The 23,854-nt window shown below is 43.3% G+C and overlaps 1 protein-coding gene across 1 annotated transcript; it reads right to left on the bottom strand.

Moving 5' to 3' along the window:
* Window positions 1-1,831: 1,831 nt before the first annotated feature.
* PPP1R36 (protein phosphatase 1 regulatory subunit 36) lies at window positions 1,832-21,618 on the bottom strand. Its single transcript, XM_056345990.1, is given in 14 exon segments — window positions 1,832-1,971; window positions 3,067-3,177; window positions 3,265-3,454; window positions 4,724-4,763; window positions 9,604-9,747; window positions 10,304-10,323; window positions 13,564-13,639; window positions 14,538-14,561; window positions 14,563-14,599; window positions 14,721-14,842; window positions 15,544-15,624; window positions 16,815-16,916; window positions 20,080-20,201; window positions 21,553-21,618. Coding segments are annotated over 14 exon segments (1,275 nt in total).
* Between the last annotated feature and the right edge of the window lie 2,236 nt (window positions 21,619-23,854).

The following is a 23,854-nucleotide window of genomic DNA, read 5'->3' as shown; positions in this document are numbered from 1 at the left end:
GGCAAAGCTGTATCCATCCTTTAGCATACAAAGGTCTCCTAATGCAGGAACTGAAAAATTTCTCCCAAGACCAAGAGAAGGGAGCTGTGCTGTAGCCTCCCTCAGCACCAGGTGTTAGGCAACATCTTGCTGCATCATTTGGTAGGGAAACAATGCTGCTGCAGGGCAATGATACCACAACTGCCGGTTGCGTGTTCAGCCAGGTATGTACCATCCAGGAGTCACGCATGCAGCTGGGAAAGACAGCTGTACATGCTTTGGCCCAGCCAGGGTCTCAGAAAACCTGCAACTAAAGAACTGTCTCAAGGTCTCGTCACCATTTTTCAGACCAAATGTGCACTAACCTGCCTGCCCAAAATGGATGTATAACCTATAAATGTTAATTTTTAATAAAGAGTGTACCATTCCACATCATGTATATGAGGAAGATATAGCAGTCTCACCTACAGTTCTAAATATAATTTTTATATTTCTTCTCCTTCGCAAGAGAATATGTGTTTCCATCCCACAAAATTTCAAAGGTGTTATTTTTAAATATTTTTGCTCTATACCAGAACAGATATCTAATGAAAAGCTTGAGAGAGAAACTACAGGCCACAACAGCCTCATGCAATGGTTAAAGGACTGACCTGACACATGAAAACAAGCCTAGGCCACAATGCTACTTAGGCATTAATATAAGAGGTGCCAGTCTAAGTAAAGAGACTAAATGCTAGCTGTGAATCTGCAGTTCAAGTGTCTGTCTCAATAAGGCAGTGCAGGGCCATCCCACATAAGTGATCCAGTCCCTGGACAATTGGTTACTCTAGAAGTATATTTCTCATCATAATCATGCTGCAAAATTTCATCCTTTTAAAAACTGAACCACACATTGCAAGGGAAAATTGTATTATTTTTATCCAGCCTAGATACATTTTGCTGAAAATCTTCCAAGCCAGCACTAACATGTCAAATTTCTTCTCTCAACAATGATGGAAATATTACCTCTCTGGTTTTCTTCCACTGTTTAATCATCCATTATTTTTTCATTGATCCTTATTGACTGTGACAAAGTCAGGTTTTCATCCTAATTTTTCCTCCTGATGCTAATGATTAGCAGGTACATATAGTCTTACAGGTAAAATGATACTGTTTCTTGCCATGAATTCATTTTGTTTCAAGATACTGACATCCCAACTGCATATTTTAAGTTTGAACATCTAAGATCTGCTTTCCCAATCATGCAAACTCAATGATAAAAATAAATATCATTAAAAAGATACAATCAAATGAAGACTTGGTAGATATTTTAAATAACAGCATTTCTCTTTGCTATACTTATTTCACAATGAGTCATAAATTAGACTAGCTGTATTGAAGAACAAAATGAGAAATGATGGAAATAATAAAAAAAAAGGAAACGCAATATATTAAAGATGCCAGAGTAACTTCTTTCAAAAGAAAATTTCAGAAACTTTTAGACTGTAGTAAGTCGTGTCTCCTGGTTGCTTTGCTAATCCTTTAGAAAAAGAGTGTTGACATTAAAATCTATAATCAAATTCATCTGCAGGTGTCAAAGCACTTCCCAAAAAAAGTCAGTAAAATAATCTCAGAAATGGTGCAACAAAGGCATGGAGTTGAAGGAGGAATTGTTAGTGACAGAAACAGGCATTACAGTCCAGGTCTCCAATCACCCAGTCCAGGCCCTTGCGTGCTAAACTAACTCACCTCTGACAAATGAGTTAGGCTTCTTAAGATGCAATTTCAAAATTATTTTACTTAGCAATGTGAAACCATGCCACTCAACACAGATACCACTTCTGCTAGCTGCTCTGATTACAGTCACCTTCTGTCATTGCTCTTGGGAGCACAGTGCTCTGACTACAAAGCATTTCTCCAGATGGAGAAACCATTCCTTAATTCTTTCTTCTTGTTCTTCCTCTTCCTCCTCTTCCTCCATCGTCCCAGCAGGCATGCTTATAAGAGATTTAACTCACTACAATGAGCTCTAGTGATGCCCACCCTGTTAGAAAACATCCTTTTTTTCACTGCTTGACACAATGAAGCAAAGGAAAACAGGAGAAAGGGGGACAGATTTGTAATATTTCCTAGGTAAACCAGCAAGGAACCTTGCCTCCTTTAGCAGAAAATATCTGGTCTCCCCCAGGGAAAAACAAATAACCATGCTTATACCCCTCAGCACCTTGCACAGCATGTCATGTTTCTGTCTGGAGCACACAACACAAATTGCATACATCCAAGTGAAGCTCAGCGCTCCCTGGAAAATTTGGCCCTATTGCATATGAATTACATGACTTCCTGCATAAGCTATAAAGTCAAGATGCTCAGGATGCACCCAGCTTCCAAAGCATGCACAAAACAGTTACATGTGCATTTGTAGTAAATTCCACGCTCTCAAGAAATATCATGGCTGCATGGGAAATGGAATTCCTCTCATATGGTATACCCAGGCTTGAAAGATTTTGGTTTTATCATGAATCAGAAGAAAAGGTTCTATTTCTATTATAATCAAAATTATATTTTAAAAGTACAATGTAGTTAATAAAATCAGGTTTTTTGGAATAAAGTACATCAGTAATATCTGATCAGAACACTATTAAAAAATTAAAAGTCAAGAAGTAAGAAATCAGAATGAATCATGAGAGGGGAGAAAAAATAAACATCCTATTTTGATTTTGAGAGGTTTTGATTAACTTATGTTAAAATTTATTTTAAAGCATAGTTCCTTTCCCCAGAAAACTTTTGAGTTTAAACAAAGCACTGTGATGGACAGTAGCTGCTTTGCCATCAGTTAACCAAGAGTATCACCTCTGCAAGTTCCAGGCTCTCTCAGGACATACTCTCCTGTTCCTTTCTAAGTCTCATAAGTCAGGCCAAATCCTGAGTCCAATGGCCCCTCTCCCAGTGAGGAAGAGCTAGCTGTTGGACATCCTTCCTCATAGCACTACCAAATTTATTTAGGCAAAGGAACAGCCCCTTACTTGGTAGTGAATGATTCTGAGAAGTCCAGCAGGCCATCACATATGCCAGGTCGAGGGTTTCTGCCCCAACAGCAGTGGTTCTAGGAGAGGTACTGAGCACTGTCCTTCAGTGAGGGCAGCAGTGTGCTGAGCACTGGTGAGCGCTGGTGAACCATGCTGTTTATGGAAGGATGCTTGGCATGGACTTTTCTTGGTGGAAAACAAATGCAGGTGTTACCTCAGTGTATTCGGACAGATCAGGTTTCCTAAGGACTCACCAATGTGTCAAACGTGTGCCTCAGATATGGCAAACACACTGTATTTGTATTAGCAGTCCACTCTCCTGGTTTCTGCAAGTCAGCATTGTTCCTGTCTCTTAAGGCAGGATTGAACACGTCAGAGCAAAGAAGCCTGCCAATTTCTTCCTGAATCACTTGGAAGTGCCTCTGTTTGAACACAAGACAAGCCACATAGCTGCAGAAGTTGTAGAGGCCCTAAACTGAAAACACAGGTCCCCTTTTTACTGGGAAAAGGCCCAGAGTCCTGCTGCATCCCAGAGTGCAGGTTGGTGTCACTCCATTAAAATGCCATTTGGCATCAAACTTCACCATGCGTGCATCAGTGAAGATTTTAAACCGTTTTTTTAAAGGTGTGCAGACAGATGAGGCTAGAAATGGAGTTAGCTCAGATGGATTTCATCTTGCTCAACTCTGACCAATTTGGCTTAGTCTTGCTGCTAGAAACTGAGGAGATACGCTGAGATCACCACCCAGATTCCCTCAATAATCAATGGAAAGAGACTGATGGTGAGTCATTCTGGGGGGGGTCCTCTCACACACACCTATCTCAAGAGGCAGCAATTCACCCTCTGGCTGAGCTGCTCTTTTCTGCACTGGCTGTCAAGGCAGCCCAAGGGCATGGTCTGACTGGACAGCTACTGTCTGGGCTGCTGCAGGCAGACAAGATGATCCCCACCCTCAGTGATGACAGTACAACCACAGAAAATATTGCTACCAAAAATGAACTCATTGCCTCTCACCTCCGCATGTCTGCTTGCTGATTAAAAAACCAAAATCTAGCTCTTCACTCCTATTTAACATTTGTGATCCCTGGCACAAGCTGAATCAACTCTCAATAAATGAAATCTCTGCTAAGCCTGTTCTTGAAAAGATGGCATTGTTGGGACTGCTGTGCATCCTTGGAATTCAATCCACAGACCCCTTATTTTAAGGAAAGGCTTCCTAGTTTATGAATTACAAAGCATAATTTGGGCCCAGCTGTTTTGTATTAATTTGCTGAATCCCTGCTACATAGCTGAGTCTCATAAATAGCTGATGGACCTGTATGTGGCAGGCCAGAATAGCTTATTGGCATCTAGAAATGTCGCCAAGGGCAACAGAAATAAAAGAAGGTTGTAAAATTTCTTACCTACAGAGATGAAACTGAGGCCGATCATGAAAAGAAACCTACAGACCAGCCTTCCCAGAGGGACCTCAGGCTGTGGTGGGAACTGCCTGGGGTCCAAGAGCCACAGAGAGACTGAAACCCCTCAGCTGAGGGCTCAAGGGAAAAAGGCTTGGGGTGAAGGGCAAAGAGATAGTATTTTACAGGGACATCCAGGCCCTAGAGGTAAAGCTTTATTCTAGGCGTTCTGCCCTACAAGTAAACTACGGGGGGAACTGAAAAGCAAAGGATTTGGATGTGGGACATGCTCTGGGCTGACACTCAGTCACACTCTCCATTTATCTTTGCGTCTTTCTTACCTCAAAGAAGTTCTGATCTTTCTGCAACATTGTTTTTCTCCTAAGGCAGTGAACAAGAGCACAAAATTAATAGCAGCAGTCATCCTTTCAGTTCTCTGAACAGAGCATTGAATATGAGTCATGGGGCTATGCCAAGCTGGCATTTCACCAAGGCAATAAAGTTGTTGCTGGTCGATCCTCATTACCAGCATGTGGAGACCCACTGTCCAAGAGAAAGGCAGGACTTCTGCATTGCCTCAGAAGGAGAAAATGCAAAATATTGTATGGCTCCGTCAATTAAATCTGACAGAGAACAAAGCTGAATGTGATGAGTGGGTGAGGTTCCCCTGCTATGTTATCTAGACTGAGCTCTCTGCATGGGCCTCTCAAAAGTGGTCAGCACTGATCTAACCCAGTTCCCACTGAAGTCAATAAAAAAATCTCCTCCTGACATCACTGGAAAAGCAACAAGCAGAGTTACCGAGGGCACAAAGCCAGGGCAATGCTGAGACAATAAACTTGAAAACCAGGAAGGAGATGCCTGATGTATCTCCAAGAAGAAATGTAAAACAGGCCCAAGAATGACAAAAGGCCTTTGTTTAAGCAGCAGCAATTTGCCCAGTGGAAGCCTGAGAGATGCTCTTGCCACCCACTTCAGCCTGGGGATTCTCACACAAAGCCAAATGACTGTCTATCATGGAAATGGCCATTAAAGCAGAGGGTGACGAACACATCCCAGCAGCCACTCAGTTCTCTTGGAAATGGCACAACTCACCTTGATGGAAATGAAAGCAAATTTTCCCTGCTAGCCTACAGATCCCCACAGATCTGGCTTGGTCCTGCCAGATGTACAGGGAAGCCTGTCTCTGCATCAGCTCACCAACTCCTGATGTGTCCCTTATCTTCCTGGTAACATCAAGTGTTCCACACATCTAGGGTATCCCCAGCTGTCACGACCCCAGAAATGTCAATGCAGAGCAGATCATGAAGATAAAACCTTTTAGCCCTATCGCTCTATTTGCCAACTGCTGACTTTAATTTATTGATTTTTTGATCAAGAAGACCATGTATCTCCCTACCTGGCTCCCACCAGCCATAATCCTGCTGAAACGTCATATATTGTGCAAGGGAAAAAACCTTGACTGTGCAAGTTTGGCACGGCCATTTGCCAAAGCAGAACTCCCAGAACAACTCTGAAGCTTTTGATTCCTTATGATTTCTGGTAAAGCACAGTATTCTGTCTTCATTCAGAGTACCAGAGTGGAGAAACCTAAAGTGACCTCAGCTTCACCTTTCAACATTATATGGCTCATGCAGAGTCTTAGAACTAGTCCCTAGTTTAGCAGATAAACCTACGTATAGAATCATAGCATCATTTAGGTTGGAAAAGACCTTTAAGATCATCAAGTCCAACTGTTAACCCAGGACTGGCAAGTCCACCACTAAACTATATCCATGTACAGGCCAGCAACAGAAAACTATGCTAATAATTAGAGTAAGGCTGGGGGTCTCTACCTTTCTTTCTCCAAGTGCTTTCTTCCCTGAGGTGAGGTATTAAGCTAAGAGACCTGCTTGAAGTAAAGTTTCCTAAAATAAGTGTTGAACTAGGAGGCACCTCCCACGTCTAGGGCACAGTTGCTAATTACCTAGGAAAATACAGAAAGGGTTGGGAAAACATCAAACTTGCAAGAAGCTTCAGGACAGGACTTGTAAGAAATGTGAAAGAGTGAGCAAAAAGCATCATACCTTCTAGTAATGTAGTAATATTGATTTCTTAGGGCTCTGAGTGGGACAGGATGAGTTCATGCATAAAAGGGGACAGCACAGCCGAGGGCAAACCGTGCAGTAAGCGTGGGGTTTGGATGCAAGTTGATAGCAGCTTCAGACAAGAACTACTGCTGTGCATAGGGGCACACGGTGAAGAAATGCTTCCTGTGACATTTAGCAGCTCCCTCTACTGCAGCTGTGACTCTAATTGCCCATGGATCAAGCTAGCTTCAAGATCAGTAAGGGCTGGCTCGACTGTGTTTGTGCCATTGATGCATACAGCTTTGAGAACTCTCTGTATTTTTCCCATTATGACAAATGCCCATAAGGAAACTGGCACCACAAAAGGTTGCACAATCCCCATCAACTTAAAAGGAGAAAGCCAGACACACCTATTCCTTCCTCAGCGTTGGAGGCACAAAAGGACTAATTCTGACATACACAAATAACAGGCCTGGAAGAACTCTCTCAAATTCCAGTCTGGGACAGTATCAAGATAGGATTTTAATGCTGCATTTTACAAATCATGTAAATTGTTAAGATGAAGATGTTCTCCACCTAAGCCTCCCTTTTTAAAATTTCAGAAAAAAACTTTACATGAAAAATCAATCATTTCATATGAACACATAGACATTTGGCAGATTTGGCTGGGAAAGCAGTTTACCAACATAGTATAAGATTTCATTAAAATGTTGCTATGGTGAATTAGAGTGAAAAGCAAAAGCTTCAACACCATCATGAACCCATAGTTGGTTTGTAAGAAAATATAGTAAAACTGGGGGTGGTACATTATGTGTAGTTTCTCAGCTCTTTAATCTAAACATTTTGCAGGTTAAAAAAAACTCATCAAAAGTAACCTTCCCCACAGTTTCCATTTTGATGATGGATCTTTCCCATCCAAAACCATGTGCGCTCAAAAAATTCCTAACCATCTTTTAGAATCAAGAGTGTTAAACAGTTCTGTCCTGTAGCTCTTGTATTTAGCAGTTCATATAATGGTCTGGGAGGATCCAGATAACATTTAAGGTTAAACTGAGTCAGCCTGGAAAAGATTATATTTATATAATTGCAGTATGGTATGGGAAGTGCCCTATACTATAACATGCTCAGCATTAGCCTAACTCTGAAGTCAGCTGTAGTCAGCTACCGCCACCCTGCTATGAGTAACTCCGTGAGGTCTTTCTTCATACAGCACCTTACATCATGAAGGCTTTAAGGCACAGCTCTTTTCTAGTCTTTCATAAAATCATAGCATGGTTTGCGTTGGAAGGGACCTTAAAAATCATCTAGTTCCAACCCCCTGCCCTGGGCAGGTACACCTTCCACTAGACCACTTGGTTGGTCCAAGCCCCATCCAACCTGGCCTTTGTGTTTTCACAGCCTGGACACCATCCCAACCCAGAGCCAGCCTCTGACCCCCACTGTAATGGAAATATTAAAGAACACAGTTTCTTTTTTCAGCTCTCTGCTCTCACTCCCATGCTGGAGATTTTTGGCTGCAAGACCTCTTGCTCCCCTCAGCCCTGCACATTCCACCCACCAGACAATACAAGTGAGTGAAGAGACAGTAGAGCTAACTAGCTGGGTATACAACAGGTTGTTTAATCTTTAATCCAGCTGCATCCAGTTCTTGGATTCAAGTTACTTTCTACTATAAGTTCCTCCAAGTCTCATTAAGTGCAGACATTAGGCCACCCAATAGAAATAATGAAATGCTGTCGTGACCCTCCCTGTCCAACCAGCAAGAAAGTTAAGAGGATGCCTCTGCTCAGCAGGAATCTGGGAGCAGGGATTTGGCAGAGAAAGCTGCTCCCAGGAGTGCTCAGTGAAATGCCTATGTGCCAGGATGCAGAAGGAACACATTCCTAATTCTCAAGGTCCAGCACCTTGTGGCATGGGGCATGCTAAAATGAAAGCCCTGTTGGGACAGCAATTTCAGCTCCCTTTTAACTCCATCATTTCACAGGTTACCTTCTCCTCTTAATTAGAAGGAAACCAAGGTTGCCCCACCCCAGACAGGAGCAAGGTTACCTGGAGATGTGTTGCAGGAAGGCAGGTGAATGTTTGTGACTCCTCTGGGGGACTGGCAGCAGTTTCACACCGAGTGACTGAAAAAAATGCCTGATACCATTCTGAGAAGATCCCATGGGACTGAGGTGCTGGGTGGGGACTGCCAGGAAAACGAAACATTGTGCAGGAACATACATGGCTGAGGAAAGAGTCCCTAACACTAGCACAGTGCATGATGTCTCTCCATCCACTGACCATTTTTTGTGGTGCTTAGTTGCCAGCTCGGGTTAAAATACAGCACCCTCACCTCTGTTTAAACTCCCCTTTTCTTGTCCTCATCATTCCCTTGGTTTCTCTGCCTTTTCACTCTCCCATCCTCTCCTGCCTTCATCAGTTTCTTTTTAAATTCCCACTATGAGTCTTTCTCCCCTTTCAGTTCATTGCTGGGAGCATTGCATTTAAAGAGCAGTTGGTCTCCACCACTCTGAAAAAAAACATGCACCATCTTCCCTGCTCAGAGGTAGGAGTCCTCCTCTTCCAATGCCCAAGCAGACCTCTTCTTGTCTCTACCCCCTTCACTTGTTGGCCATTGGGAAGATGGTCTCCTTCACTTGCTGACCTAGTCTTACGCTATCTCAGACTTGGCATAACAGAAAATTTATGCAGGGATCAGTGGCAAGCAATAGGTACGTAACATCTGCTTTCAAGATTTAGTTAAGTGGAAGTGGCAGGGGTGAGATCCATGGCTGGCACTGATTTTTGCCCTGCTGACTTTCATGTTGAACCCGTTAAAGTTTCTTGCTCTGTGTATCTAGCAAGGCCTCCACGTACCAGAGCTTTCCAGTCTGGTATCCAGAGCTCTGCTGCAACTCATTGTGCCCAAGTCAGCTGGCAACAGCTCACCAGAAGCACTTTTGGAGTCGGTTATGAGATGAGATAGAGCTGCAGGGAGATCAGGGCACTCTGAGACACTTCTCTGTCTCAGGTCCCTGAGCCCTGCCTGGCTCCTTGGTTCACAAGACGTTTATTACCCTGGGCCTTCACTTGTGCCACCTGGCAGAGGCTTTGGCCCTGGCTGCCGTAGCCCTTGACATAGCAAGAGTCCCCAGAAGGGACGGGCTTACTCTCCACCAGGCCTGTGGTGCTGCTGTGCCATGCCTCACCTGAGGACACAGTCACAGGTACACCCTGGCAAGGTGAACCCTGGCCACCCTAACTTCGCCAGCACATCATCCATGTCTTTCTTCTCTAAAAATATCATAGTCTTGCTTAAAACAAAATGGGAAAAAAAGTTTAGGAAAGGTGTTCTGGACAGAAGGGATGCTAGGAAGACTGGCTGTTCCTGAGAAGTAACACAATTTTTGTGTTACTGATTACAAAATTGTGTTCAGGCACACAAACCACCATGCTGGGTGGCACCGCTGTCAGGGGACCCTCCGCAGCCCAGCCGGGCTGAGGCACTTCCAGCGCAGCTCGGCAGCACTGGTGGGGCCGCAGGGCCTGGGCCCAGACAGCCTCTCTTGCCCCACACAGCTGTAAGCTGCATGCCCACAGCCCATCAGATTGCCATCTTTGATCCTGCATACTTGTGAGCCCTTTCTGCAGCCTGCATGAGAGCCCTGGAGGTGCATTTAAACATCTCCAGGCGCAGGCTCTGTCCTGGGGCGGCCTGGAGCTGCAGGTCTGGCTCACTCAGAGGCAGCACTTACTCCTCTGCAAAAAGGCACACGAGGTGCTTGTGGGACCGCCTCTAAACAAGAACGGCTGCCACCGCAAGCCTGTATTTTAAACCAGCTCAGATCAAACACTAAGGAAATGCCAAACCAAAGGGTTTTCTATTTCCTCTGCTTCCCCTGTAATCCACCCGGCTGTCTGCCAGGGCCTGGGAGTGCTGTCGGCCTCAAAGTTACCAGCCTCCTTTCACGCTCAGGAGAGCTGGTTTTATCTGTCCTATCCCTGATGGCCTCCGGCCCTAAAGCTTCCTACACAACCCACCTTTAATAAATTAGGACAATTACTCTATGCTTCTCAAGGATAATTGCTAATAAAATTCAGCTGATTTTCCCCAAAAGACATGAAAGGGATGGAAGCAGAAACAGAAAATAAAGGGGAAAGAAAATGCAGGACAGAAATAATAGCCCTTTTTCCATTCATGTCTCATCCACTGCTAGTGAGTTTTTGCTCTTAGAGTCACATATTTCAGAGGTGAATACTCCCAAGCTGTCTCCAGTGGGGGAATGCCTCATGCCCACTGTTTTGGAAAACTGTTTGGTTGTTTTTGAAGTTAGTTACAAGATCTTTCTGAACCTCGAAAATGCCAGAAGAGCCTCAGGCTTGGATTTACAAAGAATCAGCATGACATCAACAAAAGACAAAGGCGTAAAAAGTCAAAGATGTCCAGATTAATCCTGACCTTCTCTGACAGGAACCCCTTCCAATACTTTCTTTTCCAAAGGAAGTTTAATGCACAGAAGCAATGACTTCTGAAGGTAGGATGGTCTTAGGTCTTCTCTTGAGGCACTGTGGACACTGATGCTTCTACATGGTCTAGGTTCAAGACAGTTGAGGAGCTACTCAGGCCTGGCTCCCTGTGGACAAAAGGAGGCCCAAAAGATGAGTTAGGCATCTCTCATAGGCAGCCCAAATGGCAGGAACCCCAAAACACACAAACTAGGAGCAGGAATAACCAGCGCTGTGTTACCGGGTTATCACACAGGGTCTACGAGAATAGCAGCTCAGGGACTGCACAGCTGTTGGATGTGACTATCATGTGGGAACATGAGGCTGATAAAGGACTAGGCAGGTCACAAGCCCTGTCTCCAGTTTAACTGGGAGCAAATTATAGGTATTACTAACAAGAAACATGAAATGGTACAGGCGTGTCTTGCCTCCAGCCTGTCTCTACTCGTGGCACATAGCCAGTACTACAGAGGAAAGCAAAAAAGCCTCTGAACCTAAATTATATCTTGGAGGAAGGGGGAGGGAGTTTTCTTCCTGAGCAGGTCACCAGCAACAGCCCTGAGCGTGGGATTTATGTCAGATAGATATAGGAAAATAAATGGCTATGCAGTCTTCTTTCACATTCTCTCAAATATGTAAACATATCACAGACCTAAGGATTCTTATCACAAGTGTAATTTTATGTCATTATGATTCTATTATGTAGTTATAAAATCCCTTTCACAAGCTCACAGAACTCCACCTTCAGAAACAAAGTAGTTTTCTTGGCTGCCCCCACTACTTCCTAGTGGAAGACCATTCTAGAACTTTGCTCCACAGGAGGGAAAAGACAGTCCCTGCTACATTTGGCATGAAATACAGCACATACCAAGTTCAGAATTAGACCAGGTGGATAATAGATGAAATGGAAGGTCTTGAACATGGAAAGAAGATGCAGTATCTGAAAGCTCTTCACACTGTGATTAATACCTCCTGGCTCCTCCAAGTCAGCTAAGATGCTAAAACAATTAAGGATGAACTTCAACATTAAATAGGACCTAAAATTGCCTTTTGTCATTTTATTTCCCTTCCTTTTATTTATTCTTCAGTAGATCAATACCCTGAATTCCTGCTTCTGCATGGTGTCTCTTCTTTAAGCTTCTCTGATGTTAACACTGCATGCAGGTTATCCTGACAACCAAGCCACTTCCCTTCAGGGGATGTAATGAATCTAAATGAAACAGTATTGTAGAAGTGGTAAATCAGCATATGTTTCCCACCAAAAGGCAGGATTCATTCTGGGAGCACTGCATGCCAGAGCACACTGATATGTCTCTCCGGGCAGGATTTATCCAGTGCTTATAGCTGATACCTACTAACCAGAGCCCCCTTGATCCAGGAAACATAATCCTATATTGCAATAGGTCCCAACTCCTCTTTGTTTCAGTCTGTTTCTGTATTTGCCACATCACTAGATGTTATGAGCCACACTGAGGTGTCATGACCCATGGAGGGGCCTTCTTGTCCTTTACCAGCTAAGAATGAGCGGATCATTTCACAAATTGCAGCTCAGAGCACCTCAACTGCATCTGACCTTTGTGTATGAAACTATGCTGATGGTTTTCTTTATTTATGAATTATTCCTTGCACAATGAAAGAAACACCTGTCAATCTATGGATGTAAAACAAATCAATTCCTTAAGGCCAGCAATCCCCCAGCAGTCTTTTCTTCAATCCACTCAGCCCCACTTTATATCAAGGCTTCATAAACTGTGAAGTAAGTAATCACTAAGTGTTTTAAGAAAATGGTTAATCAATTCTTAGAGACTATTATAGGCTCCAGAAAATCATTGAAGTTTCTTGCAATCGTGGTTTGTAACTCTGCAATGCTCTCTCCCGAGGCGTATAACCCTCTAACACAGCAGCTCCTAAACTCTTCCCCTGGCATCTCAACTTCCACTCTGCAAGGCAGCAAGCATGGTCACACACCCTTACTTGGGAACTGCTTTCCTAGCATATATTCCTCATGTTGTAACATGTTTCTAGCACCTAGAAACGAAGTCTTAAAGCAGCGTGACCCACAGTACAAATTAACAACCAGCAGACTGAGCTGCAACTATTTGCTGCTCCGTATTGCAAGCAGCAATGACTGGATGCTAATGTTATTACTGGAAAATGGCATTAAGGGATGGTAATTCAGTCAGAGCACTCACATAGATTTAACATTTGTGGTAGTACTAATGATTTATTCAAATTGCAGCATTACCTTACGGAGCCAAATTGTTTGGTGACCCCATTGCAGCAGGACTGGATACAGCCAGCATCTTGAAAGGGAGACTACAGGGATCTATGCCATGTTAACAACAGTGCATGCTGCTAAGGGCAAGGATAGGGAAAAGCGGGGTTCAAACCCTCCCAGACAATCCATCTTTCTACATATTCAGAGGACCGTATGTCCTGTAGAGCACAGAGGACAAGGGGACAGGAGACACAAACGGTGAGACCCAAGGGGTTTTTCTCCTTAGAGAATCTCTAAGGAGACTCTCGCTAATTCTGACATGAAAGACTGCCCTGTGATTCCACATTTTCTGGGGAAGCTCTGTGTACTTCCACCCCTAAAGTCATGTACTCACGAAATTAAGGACCTGCATGGCAATTTTTTCCAGGTAAAAAGATAGGCAGAAGAGCAAGGCCATGAGGAACTCATCTAGTTTCTCATTCCTAAATGGAAGTTAGAAAGATCACTGTGAAGTCTATGGATTTACAGATATAGACACCACCACACCATTATGAAAAAGAACAAAGTCTCTGCTCAAGGGCCTGCATTACACCGAATACTAGCTGTATGGCTGAGACCTATTCGTAGCAAGCACTCCACCCTACACTAAGACTTTGAAGGCTTTTAGAGAATTACTAACAGAGTCCAATAAACACACTGAGGAGTAGATTGAATTGAATATTACCAGACATAATTCCAAGAAGCATGTTTTCTGCACTGAACATACTAGAAGAGTGGCATGCACATTCAAAGGAAAAGGGGGACAACTCAGACACCTCTCCCCTTCTGAAAAGACAGCATGGCAAAGGCTCAACAAGGTCTAAAAGGCAATGCAGCCGCCGTATGGCCCTGGTGATCTCAGGGATATGCCTCTGAGATATAATGCTCCACCTACTGCCTCCTCACTTTTAGCCTATAGAGAAGTACTGCTGAGAAGTGACAGTACAAATAAAGAGCCCTGTAGCTCTGACAGGAATAGCAGTAGCACAGGAAGGCAGCCCAGATTTCCAGTCACGTTAGCATTACTGGTGCACCCAGTGCTGCAGATGCGCTGGCTAACGTGGAATTTAATTTTGAGTAAAATAGGTAACAACCTTTGGATTTTTAGGCCCAAGTTCTTGGCTTCCTTTAGGTAACAGAGTGGAAGGCTTTCAAACAGATGATAGGATTATTTCTCCACACGTGTCGAGGACAGCATCTATTTGGTATTATTTCCCACTGAACCTCACAGATGAGAGATTTTAAACCTCTGATGTTTCATATTCTACTTCTCATACACCCTGGTCCCTCTGCTACCATCTACATGTACCTAATTCTCAAAACAAACTCTAAATGACATACCTCATAACTGCTGCAAATGATAACATGTGACTCATTTGCTTCTTTCAAAAGCAAAGCAGCACCTGAAAATATACAGAGGAGAAAACAAATATTTTATACAAAAAATTGCTAGTGTTAGTAGTAATAGCTTTCTAACTCACATGGGTGATGCCTTGCTGATATGAAACATGAGCAATTACTCACATTTGACATCATCCAACACCTCATATTCATGCTGTACCCACTTGGACAGCCTATGCAATTTTCCTTCTTTGTCAGCCAGCCTTCTTTCAGGGAGCATTGCACTGCAGTCATCTTGGAAGATGCTAGTGGTTCACCCAATACATAACATTTAAGGACACAGAGTTAATTCTAGTTTAAGAATTAAGATTATCAACCTGGTATGTACTCTCTTCATTGCACTCACTTTCAAAGGGATAGGCAGTGAAATGTGTTTGGCAGGTATCCTGAACTAACTTTCAACTATTATAACCACAAAACAGGCTGGAGATGTTGAGAGAAATAGGACATTTCACCTCTAAGGTTGCGTCTGAAGTTGCTCTTTTAGTTGCTAATATAATAAATTGCTACGGTTTTATTTAGATCAAAGACATTTTAAGTAATGGATGAAAGTCAGCTATACCATGTTGTGAATTTATAAAATTAATAATAATAATAATCATACTTTAATCTTTGAAGTGCCTTACACAGATGAATTAATTACCTCACAATACTCTTTAGAGCAGATGAGAATTATTACCTCGTTCTGAGAGATCTGGAAACAGCAACAAAGACGCTGAATGACTTTACCAAAGTCATAGCAGGCTAGTGCCTGAGCTAGCATTCAACACCAGGCATGTCTGGCTCTGTTTTTACATTCAGACCACTCATCCACCCTGTTGAAATGACAGCTGGCTTCCTGTTTCACATGCTTTGTTCAGGCATGATCCTCAGACAATGGAGGAAAATATTTCCACCCAAATGATCTCGTTTCTTTTTTCAGCTATGCTAGTCAAATTGAAATAACCTCTTTAATGTCTCGACACGCATTTCCTGAAAGTGAATATTTTTTCCTGCCTTCAAGTTTTCCTTTGCTGTGGGACTGGAGCTGAAATACAGAGTATGAGCATGCAGTAATATGAGTTTCAGTTACTAGCAGCAGTACAAAGAGGTCAATATCTCATGATACAAAAGCGTATCTATTTTGGCCTCTAATTGGCACTAAACAAAACATCTGGGTTGTGGTGAGGTCAATATGAGACATTGCTTTCAAGAACACAGAAGCAAAGAGTAAAGGGACTTCCTCAGGTCCTCCTGCTCTGTCTCCTGCTGCCATACGCACTGCACCAGGTAAACCCTTTCAAGCAGTGTCTCAAGTGGCTTTAGAAAGATTTTAAATGTAAACTGTTCCATTCCAGAGCTTTTTGGGGGGATTACTGAGGGCAGAGCCAGGCAGAGGTCACCAGGGAGCTCACACCTCTCCCTGGAGAGCTACCTGGCAGAGTCAGCAGCGTTCCCAAGCCCAACAGAGAAGTTGGTCGGAGCTGCTGAGACACAGACCATGAAAGGTGCCTGCAGTAGCCATGTGACCAGCAGAGAGATGAGCAGCCTGGCTCCACTGTGACAAAGGCTTGGAAAATGCCCAGAAGGGCAGGAGGCAGCAACAGGCAGCGTGTGGCTGACCCACTGCTGCCGTGCTCCACCACGCTCCCTGCCCTGCACTGGAGAAGTCAGCAGCAGGGATATGGTTTGAGTGTTGGGTTTTTTTGCACCAGTGGTTTCAATGGCTTGATACAGTCTTAATCCACAGCTGCCACAGAGATTCAAAGAACAGTTACACGCACTTTGTTCCCTGCAGAGCTGCGGTTTCCCCAAAGTTCTACAGTCCTCTGGTGCTCACCATTGCACAGGGTCATATGTAACACCAGCAACAGGGAACATCACCCTGTGGACCTCCACCTATAGATTACCTGGGGTGGCATTTGGCCCCCGTATTCAGCACTGCTGCCCCAGCGCATGGTGCACATTTCTGACGTGGCAGGACTCACCACACACTTTCACCACCCCGCTGTAGTGGGTTTAGCTTGAGAACAGTATGGAGTAAATGCATATTTCTGATTTTCTCCATTAACAGGATGCCACACAACAGCAGTTAAGGAGCTCCAGTCTCAGTTGAAAAAAAAATAATTAAGAATTTGTCCTGCAGTTGATATTTGGGTAAAACAATATTAGGTTCTGATTTTACCTTACTTGGAACTGCTGTATGAAGGCCTAAACCTGCATAATTTGAAGGTAAACATCATTCTTTTTTTTTTTGCAAAATTTTTTGTGTTTGTATCACCTTTCCAGTACCACACACCTGTAGTTAGTTTTATCGTCTTCAAGAAAACAGCATAGAAAGTTCATGTCATAAATCTATGCTCAAGTTCTCAGCCTAACAAAGAATTTATAATGCAAGCACTGTGGATATGGGCCCACTTTCTATCTTTCATCAGGCTGCTTTTCACCCAGGTTTTGTTTGTTGTTTGAACAGAAGTTGTCTGAAATTAAAGGTTGCCAGCCTAAGAAAGAAAAATGTGTAACCGTCCTTTTTTATGTCTTTCAGGTTATGAATAAATAATTGAAAGTTTGCTAAGGAACATTGATTGACTGCCAGTGAATCAATAAAGACTAAGAAATCAAATGGAGCCACGCATTAAACAACATATGGCTTTTATTTGGTTTTTTTAATAATATTTATGTAATTGTAGTGACTAAGTATCAGGAGAAAGGAAACCTTTGTTTAAAAATGGAATACATTTTGCACTTTCCTGATATCCTGAGAACTTTAAATATACACCAGCTAAACTATTCAGAGGATACTGGACAAAACTACTAGTAACAGCATTTTACAGTATCTATGTATTTTTAAAAAATCCATACCAAAAAACAAATCCCTGGAAATAAATAAGAACTACTAGTCCTTTCTTAATTAGTGAAAGAGACTTGCAAACCCTTCACTACTATTTGCAGGTCACCTTTAAAGCAAAATTGCCCTTATTGCTGAAATCCTTCTGCCTATAAATTTAAACCGAGTGCAACTTCAAGGCTTTCTGTGACTTTTTGCCAGGTACCAGACAGCCAACCAGCCACAAGGCTCTCACAAACTCTTGCTCAACTTAATTTGGTAGTAGAGCACTGGATATGGGACACTGGAATAATTTCATGTCAGCAGCCAGCAGCCTATGCAATGGTTAGATCACAGAGATGAATATTAGGAAACCATGGCTCTAATCCTTTGACAAAAAGTGGTTATTTCAACTTGTCTGTTCTAGTTTTCGGCTCCAGCTTTCTAATACCGGTTTACAACTCACTGATGAAAAGGGCCATGCAAATGCTGTACCTTTTTGTTACACACAAGGGATTATAAGCCGTGAAGGCAAAATAGAAAAGGTGGTAATATGGCATAGCAAGGCCTACCAACACATCACAGGAAGGAGAAAATACAGTTCATGTGTCTTCAAAACACATCTCAGCTGCTTCTCACTAATACAAATGGCTGAATGAGTGTTCCCAGCCACCTTGCTCCCTGGCTGGGGCAGTGGGACAGGTCCCTGCCCTGCCCATGGGACCTCCCATGGGTCCCAGGACCTGCTGCAGAGGCAAATGTAAGCAGCAGCAACAAGATGGTCCTGGGAAAGGTGAGGAGACTAAGAGATAGCATAGTGCTTGGCTGGGGCACATCCAGGAGTGAAGGGGGTAAGGCAGCCACTGTTTATAGCAGTATCCTGGTGACAGTCTGCTGTCCCCTGGGAACTGCAGCTCCCAGCACATAAATCCCCTTTCAGCAGGCTCTGCACTGGCACTCATGATCTGTGTGCTCTGCTCCTTCCCAGCTTTGCTAAGAACCTTCCCTAGGTAACATTTTAGTCCAAGCAGGAAAATTCAGTGCTTTCCACACAATAACATCTCTGCAGGCACTCACTTGGGCTTACTGTGTTTTTGACGGTTGGGAGCTGCAGAGGTTTTCCTGGTTCCTGGCCCAGGGCTGGCAGCAGCGAGGGCAGCTGCACCTGGTCCCTCTGTTATGGACATTAGTGTCTGTTCAGCACTCTGAATGTTAAACATACTTTCGCTTCAGACTTCACAAGACTTAAAAGTGTATCTACCAGGTCACAAGTCTGTGACACGACCTAGGTCCATAGGTGAGCAATCAGCTCAAGATTTGCAAGTTGCCCAAGGAAATAATTCCTGTACGCTAAGGCAGGCATGATTCTGAGGAAGAGGTTTTGATCTTTGGGATACTGTGAAGCATTTGCTTTTGCAAGTGGATAACCTCTCATAGTAGTCATTTGCAGTGGATTAGTGTCATGTATAACCAGGACCGCTTAGATCACACCCAAAATTGGTACAAGTTATATTGACAAAAGCACTTCTTGCCAGTAGAAGTCAAGTCCCCACAAAGAGTGAGGTTTCGTGTTACAGCTAAGCCCGTCCTCGTTGCTAAGCTAATAGCTAGTTGTTGATGGAAGAGGCATTCTTGCTCCCATCAAAGTTTTCCCACCTTTGTGTTGATTATTTATCTTCCCTGTCCCCACAGCAAGGCGGCTCCCTAAACTGTAAAAGAAGTAATCCAGCAAAAATAAATTAGAAGCCTTCTGCTGAGTTAGCATTTTACATCAGTTCATGGTGGAATCCGAGAAGGGCCAGTGGAGATGCAGATAAAGATAAGAGGACAGGGGAAGAAGGCACCTCTCAGGAGATCAGGTCAGCTAGAAGGTGAAAACCAGCCCAAATCTGAGAAAACTTTGCTAGTACAGCTACACTAGGCCAGTTATGTAATTTAAAGAGATTAAAAGACCTGACCTAAGACTTTAGACAGGTCAGCTCAGTAAGACAGAAGGAATGTTTCCTGTGCTTTCAGCTCTTAAAAATGGCATCATTCATTTTTGCAATGGTTTCTAACTAGGGAAAACATTCCTGGAAGCAACACTGAGATGTTCCTGACTACATGGAAGAACAAATGGACAACACAATGTGGGGAAAGAAAATGTCCATAAAGCAACCTGGCCCTAACTTCCTCCCATATCCATAGCCTTCCAAACACTGCATCTTTTCTCCTGTAGGTACTCTTTAAAGGTTTATTCATGCAAACACAATCAGTCCATGGATAGCTAAGCAAGAATCTCAAATCAGCCTGAAAATTCAGCTCTGGCTCTGTTCTCTACACCCAACTCTTTTTTTTTTTTGACAATCATATTGTGTATGTTGTGTTTCCAGTTGCTATTGCAGGCTGCCAAGTACATATCCATGACTTGGCAGCCAAGTTACATATTTAAGAGGATGAGAGAAGCAGGTTTGGGAATGACCTCAGATCTCACCCATGGTAGCCAGGCAGCACTATAGAAATAGGGTCTCCATAAGGGGAAAGGGGGAGGTATGGAACTGATGGCTCATCAGCTCATTTTTATAAAGTGGGGCTGTCACCAGCCTCAGGAGACCATTGACCCATCTTGGCTCCAGTAGAAGTTGTACCAAAAGAACTGGCAAAAGTAAAGGATGTGTTGCAGACACTCAGCACTACCTGTGCTGGCGTTCACGGCGCAGGAGGCAGGGGATACAAGCCTTCAGCTGCACTAGAGTTGGGAGAAAATTGGCACAAAAAGCCCAGATGAAAGATGTAGAGAAACTAAGACTGAGAACTACCTACAGGGAGAACAACAGTGAATGTTAAGACTAGGACTGACAGCTAAGGACAGAGCCAGCTAGGCAGGCAGGGAAGGCCTAGGAATCAGTGCAGCAGATGAGAAAATGAAGACAAATCCAGAAGCAATGTGTGGAGAGTGAGACAGGATTAGCTCTGGCCCAGCACAGGGGCCAGGACAGGCAACAGTGTTAGGGGGAACCCCAAGACTGACTGAGTTACCAGGGCAGGAGACGGGATACTCAGATGCAGCACTGTACTACCCTTAACCAAGTGCTTGCTGGAGATCAGTTCAGCCCAAGTACTTCATGAGCTCAGGCCACAGAGGTGAGCACCAAACATCCCATCTGTGCTGAGGGCCCAAATGGGTATCGGTCTGGAAAAAAAAATTAAAAGCCTGGCATTGTGTTGTAAGAGTTGGAAGCTACAAAATGAGCAAGCCAGAAGATTACAAGAAGTGAAATTAAGGCGTAATGGTTGAAGCTGTTGAAGGCTACGTGGGAAACTGATTTCCACATGGGCTTGGGTCACAGAATGCCAGGCAAATCACTCCAACCCACATTCAACCCTAATGACCATTATTTGCATGCTCTTTTCTTTCTAAGCCAACAGCCCGGCTTCATGGAAGTCTGAAATGCGGACTCAGGATCCACAGCTGTGACCGAAGCCAATGGGAACTTTACTTTAACAGTCCAAGAAATGTATAATATTAAGCTGTCTGAAAAAAAACAGCTCCTTGGCATTTCCAGTGGAAAACCCCATAACAGACAGATGGCATTTGGCTTTTCCTGATTTGTTTATCACCTTCTTTCTGTGGAAATTATAGCCATCTCAGTGGTAAAAACTAAATGGCTAATGTTGTGAAGCACTCAGGATGTAATGTTGATGAGCTCCACAGGCAACATCCTAAGCAATAATTCTTCTCCAGAGCTGGAGCTGCACAACACATAGTAAATAAGGTGTATATTGAACTGGGAAATACTACTTCCCTAGAGCATACACTGCCTGTTGTGTGCACTGACTGAGGCAGGTGTCCTACAGAAGAAAAAAAAAAAAAACACAAACCTGTTACTGTGTAATTAAAAACTGGATTATGAGGCATAAGCGCAAAGAAAGCAAGAAATAGGCTTACTCTGATCGTCATGATTCTGAACAACTGACCTTGCAGCTTTAATAGGCTTCTTTTAATGTTGTTCCTTGTGGTGTTTGTGTGTCCATGTGCGTCCCAGTAGCTGAGAGCACTCCACAGTATGTACATGTATCCATTCTTTAGGTATATCTAATGTTTAATTCAGATATCACACCCAGAAAATAAACACATGCATAAACGCAACAAAAATATCACTGACTCACCATCCAGTCATTCACCTTTTTTCTGCCTCTTGTTTCTTCTTGCTGTGTCAAGTCTCTGTCTTCCATACCCACTGTATTAATTTCCTCTTCTATTCCCAGGGGCAGTTAAACGTCAGCCCTGATTTCTCTGGGAATATTAGACTCTGTGTGTGCACCCTACTGTTTGTATTAGACACACAAGTGCAGAATTCATCTTCACAGTAGCCAATACCTAGTCCATGACTATGCCATTTGCCTGCCAAGTACTTCTGCCTGCCCATTAAAAACAAAATCATGCTATATGAGTGGAATAAATAATGTCCTTAGGCATACTACTATGAACCACTAGTGTGGTTTTTCACTTCAGATTTGTGCAAAATTGAAGCTCCTAATTCCCTGTTTTCAGCAATTTGCACTGTTTTCGCATATCAACACTGCTGCATTTCAGTCCCATTCCTTGAATCATCCGAATCAAAGAGCAGTTAGACAGCTGCACTGTAACTTCTAGAGACATATCATGTCCTCATCTTCCTGTGACACCAGCACCAGCCTTGCCCCATATTCAAAGCCCTGTGGCCTGGCTACCTGCCACATTGCGTGGCAACTACATCCACAGAGGCAAACTGGCTAAAGGTGTTTGATAGGCAAAGGCACAACTAGCTACTGAGTCCAGATCAAAAGTCCAAGGGAAATGGGGAGACAATGATTGCCTAGCACCGCTTACAGGAACACAGGCTGCTTTTGGAAAGCCAGAAAAACCAGCTGCGCATTCTTTTACTGAAATCCTTACGCAATTACTCCCTTTGCATGGTTTTATCAGATGAGATTATTGAACATCAGCAGTTGTCAGCTATTTTCATGCAGCTAGGCATTTGCCTTGTGCTCCTAAAAACCAACCTTTTGTTATTAACATGCCTCTAACAGAAAGAAAGAAGTATTTAAATGTACCTCATATCCAACAGTTATTTTCAATTTTTTTAATTCTCTGAGGTGCTCAGAAATCTATGGATCTTAACAAAAATGTCATAGCCTAGTTTCTAGTTCTTCTGTAGGATATAATAACTTTTCCTGATACAGAATTGGGGGGGGGGGGGGGGGGGGGGGGGCGGGGAGTGAAGATTTAATATAGAAGTACTATAGACAAGATCTTCTCTTTTCAATTCTGTAAGATTTGAAGGTAACTATTGCAGAGAACATTACTTTCAGCTTTTCGTTTATTACAGAGACTTTTTAGCTCATTAGAATTTTTAGTTTAATTGTCTTCCACCTGTAGTGCTGGGGATAGGACTAAGGACTTGCTTAGTCTTTAACCAGGCTGTGCTAGTATGTTTGCAAACATGTTGTGAATGAGGTCTGCAGCAGGAAAATAAGGAGTCTCTGCCAAATGAGAAACAAATGTGGTTTTAAAAGAAACATGTTTACGGTTTTAGATACAGCCTGGCAAAAAGAAATGCTGCTTTCTGCTATGACATGTGATTGCTAGACTGACAGTTCAACTGTGCAACAGCTCTTACAGGGATTGACTGAAAATATTTCATGGTGCTTGCCACTGAATAGCAAGGCAATCAAAACCCCTAAACCCATCAAGTTTTCTATAGAGTCCTGCCTGAAATACATAGCATTAGCACTTCTGGAAGTGTTTTTGTCTCCTTATTCCTATTCAAAATAGATTTTTAACTGCTGATGTGCAATCATTTGGAGCAGTGACATTTTGAACTGCCCCAACAGATAGGGTACAGGAGCTGCTAACTGCTACCTAAGCATGAGCAAGAATGACCTCACGCTTCTTGATCCAGGATGCAACAGCAATCTGTCAACTTTTGCACAGGCCAACACACAAAAACCAATTCCTGAATGTGAAAGAGTTATCTTCAGCAATGAAAAGGAACAAAAATTTCCTATATTGCTCTTGATTTTCTTCAAAGAAAGACTACAAAAACATGTTGGCTTTTAGAGGGAAATTCATCCCCTCTCTAAAATTCCTGACTGGTGCTGCTGTTGGGACGACAAGAGGAACCAGCTCGTCTGTGTCTCCACCCTACTGATGCAGGAGAGAGTAAAGGCAAATGGGTCATGCAAGGGTGGATCAGGAGTTTTTAATACTGCTGTTTCATATGTGGAAGTGAAATATGTTGTTGCATCTGGAAATGCTGGCCTGCCCAACTATATAATCACCATGCTGCTGCAAGCAAAATCTACTCTAGAGGCAGGTCTATGCCATAGGCTTCTGCCTGCATAAATATGTGGATGAGAGTGGCGGAGAGATGTGATACCTGACCCACATAGGTGTGCTAAAGAAGCTTTACTAGCATAACTTGTTTCG

Source organism: Falco biarmicus, chromosome 7 (assembly GCF_023638135.1).
Source record: "Falco biarmicus isolate bFalBia1 chromosome 7, bFalBia1.pri, whole genome shotgun sequence".
Lineage (NCBI taxonomy): Eukaryota > Metazoa > Chordata > Aves > Falconiformes > Falconidae > Falco > Falco biarmicus.
Note: the sequence above shows the minus strand (reverse complement) of the source record. Positions and strands in the feature narration are given on the sequence as shown.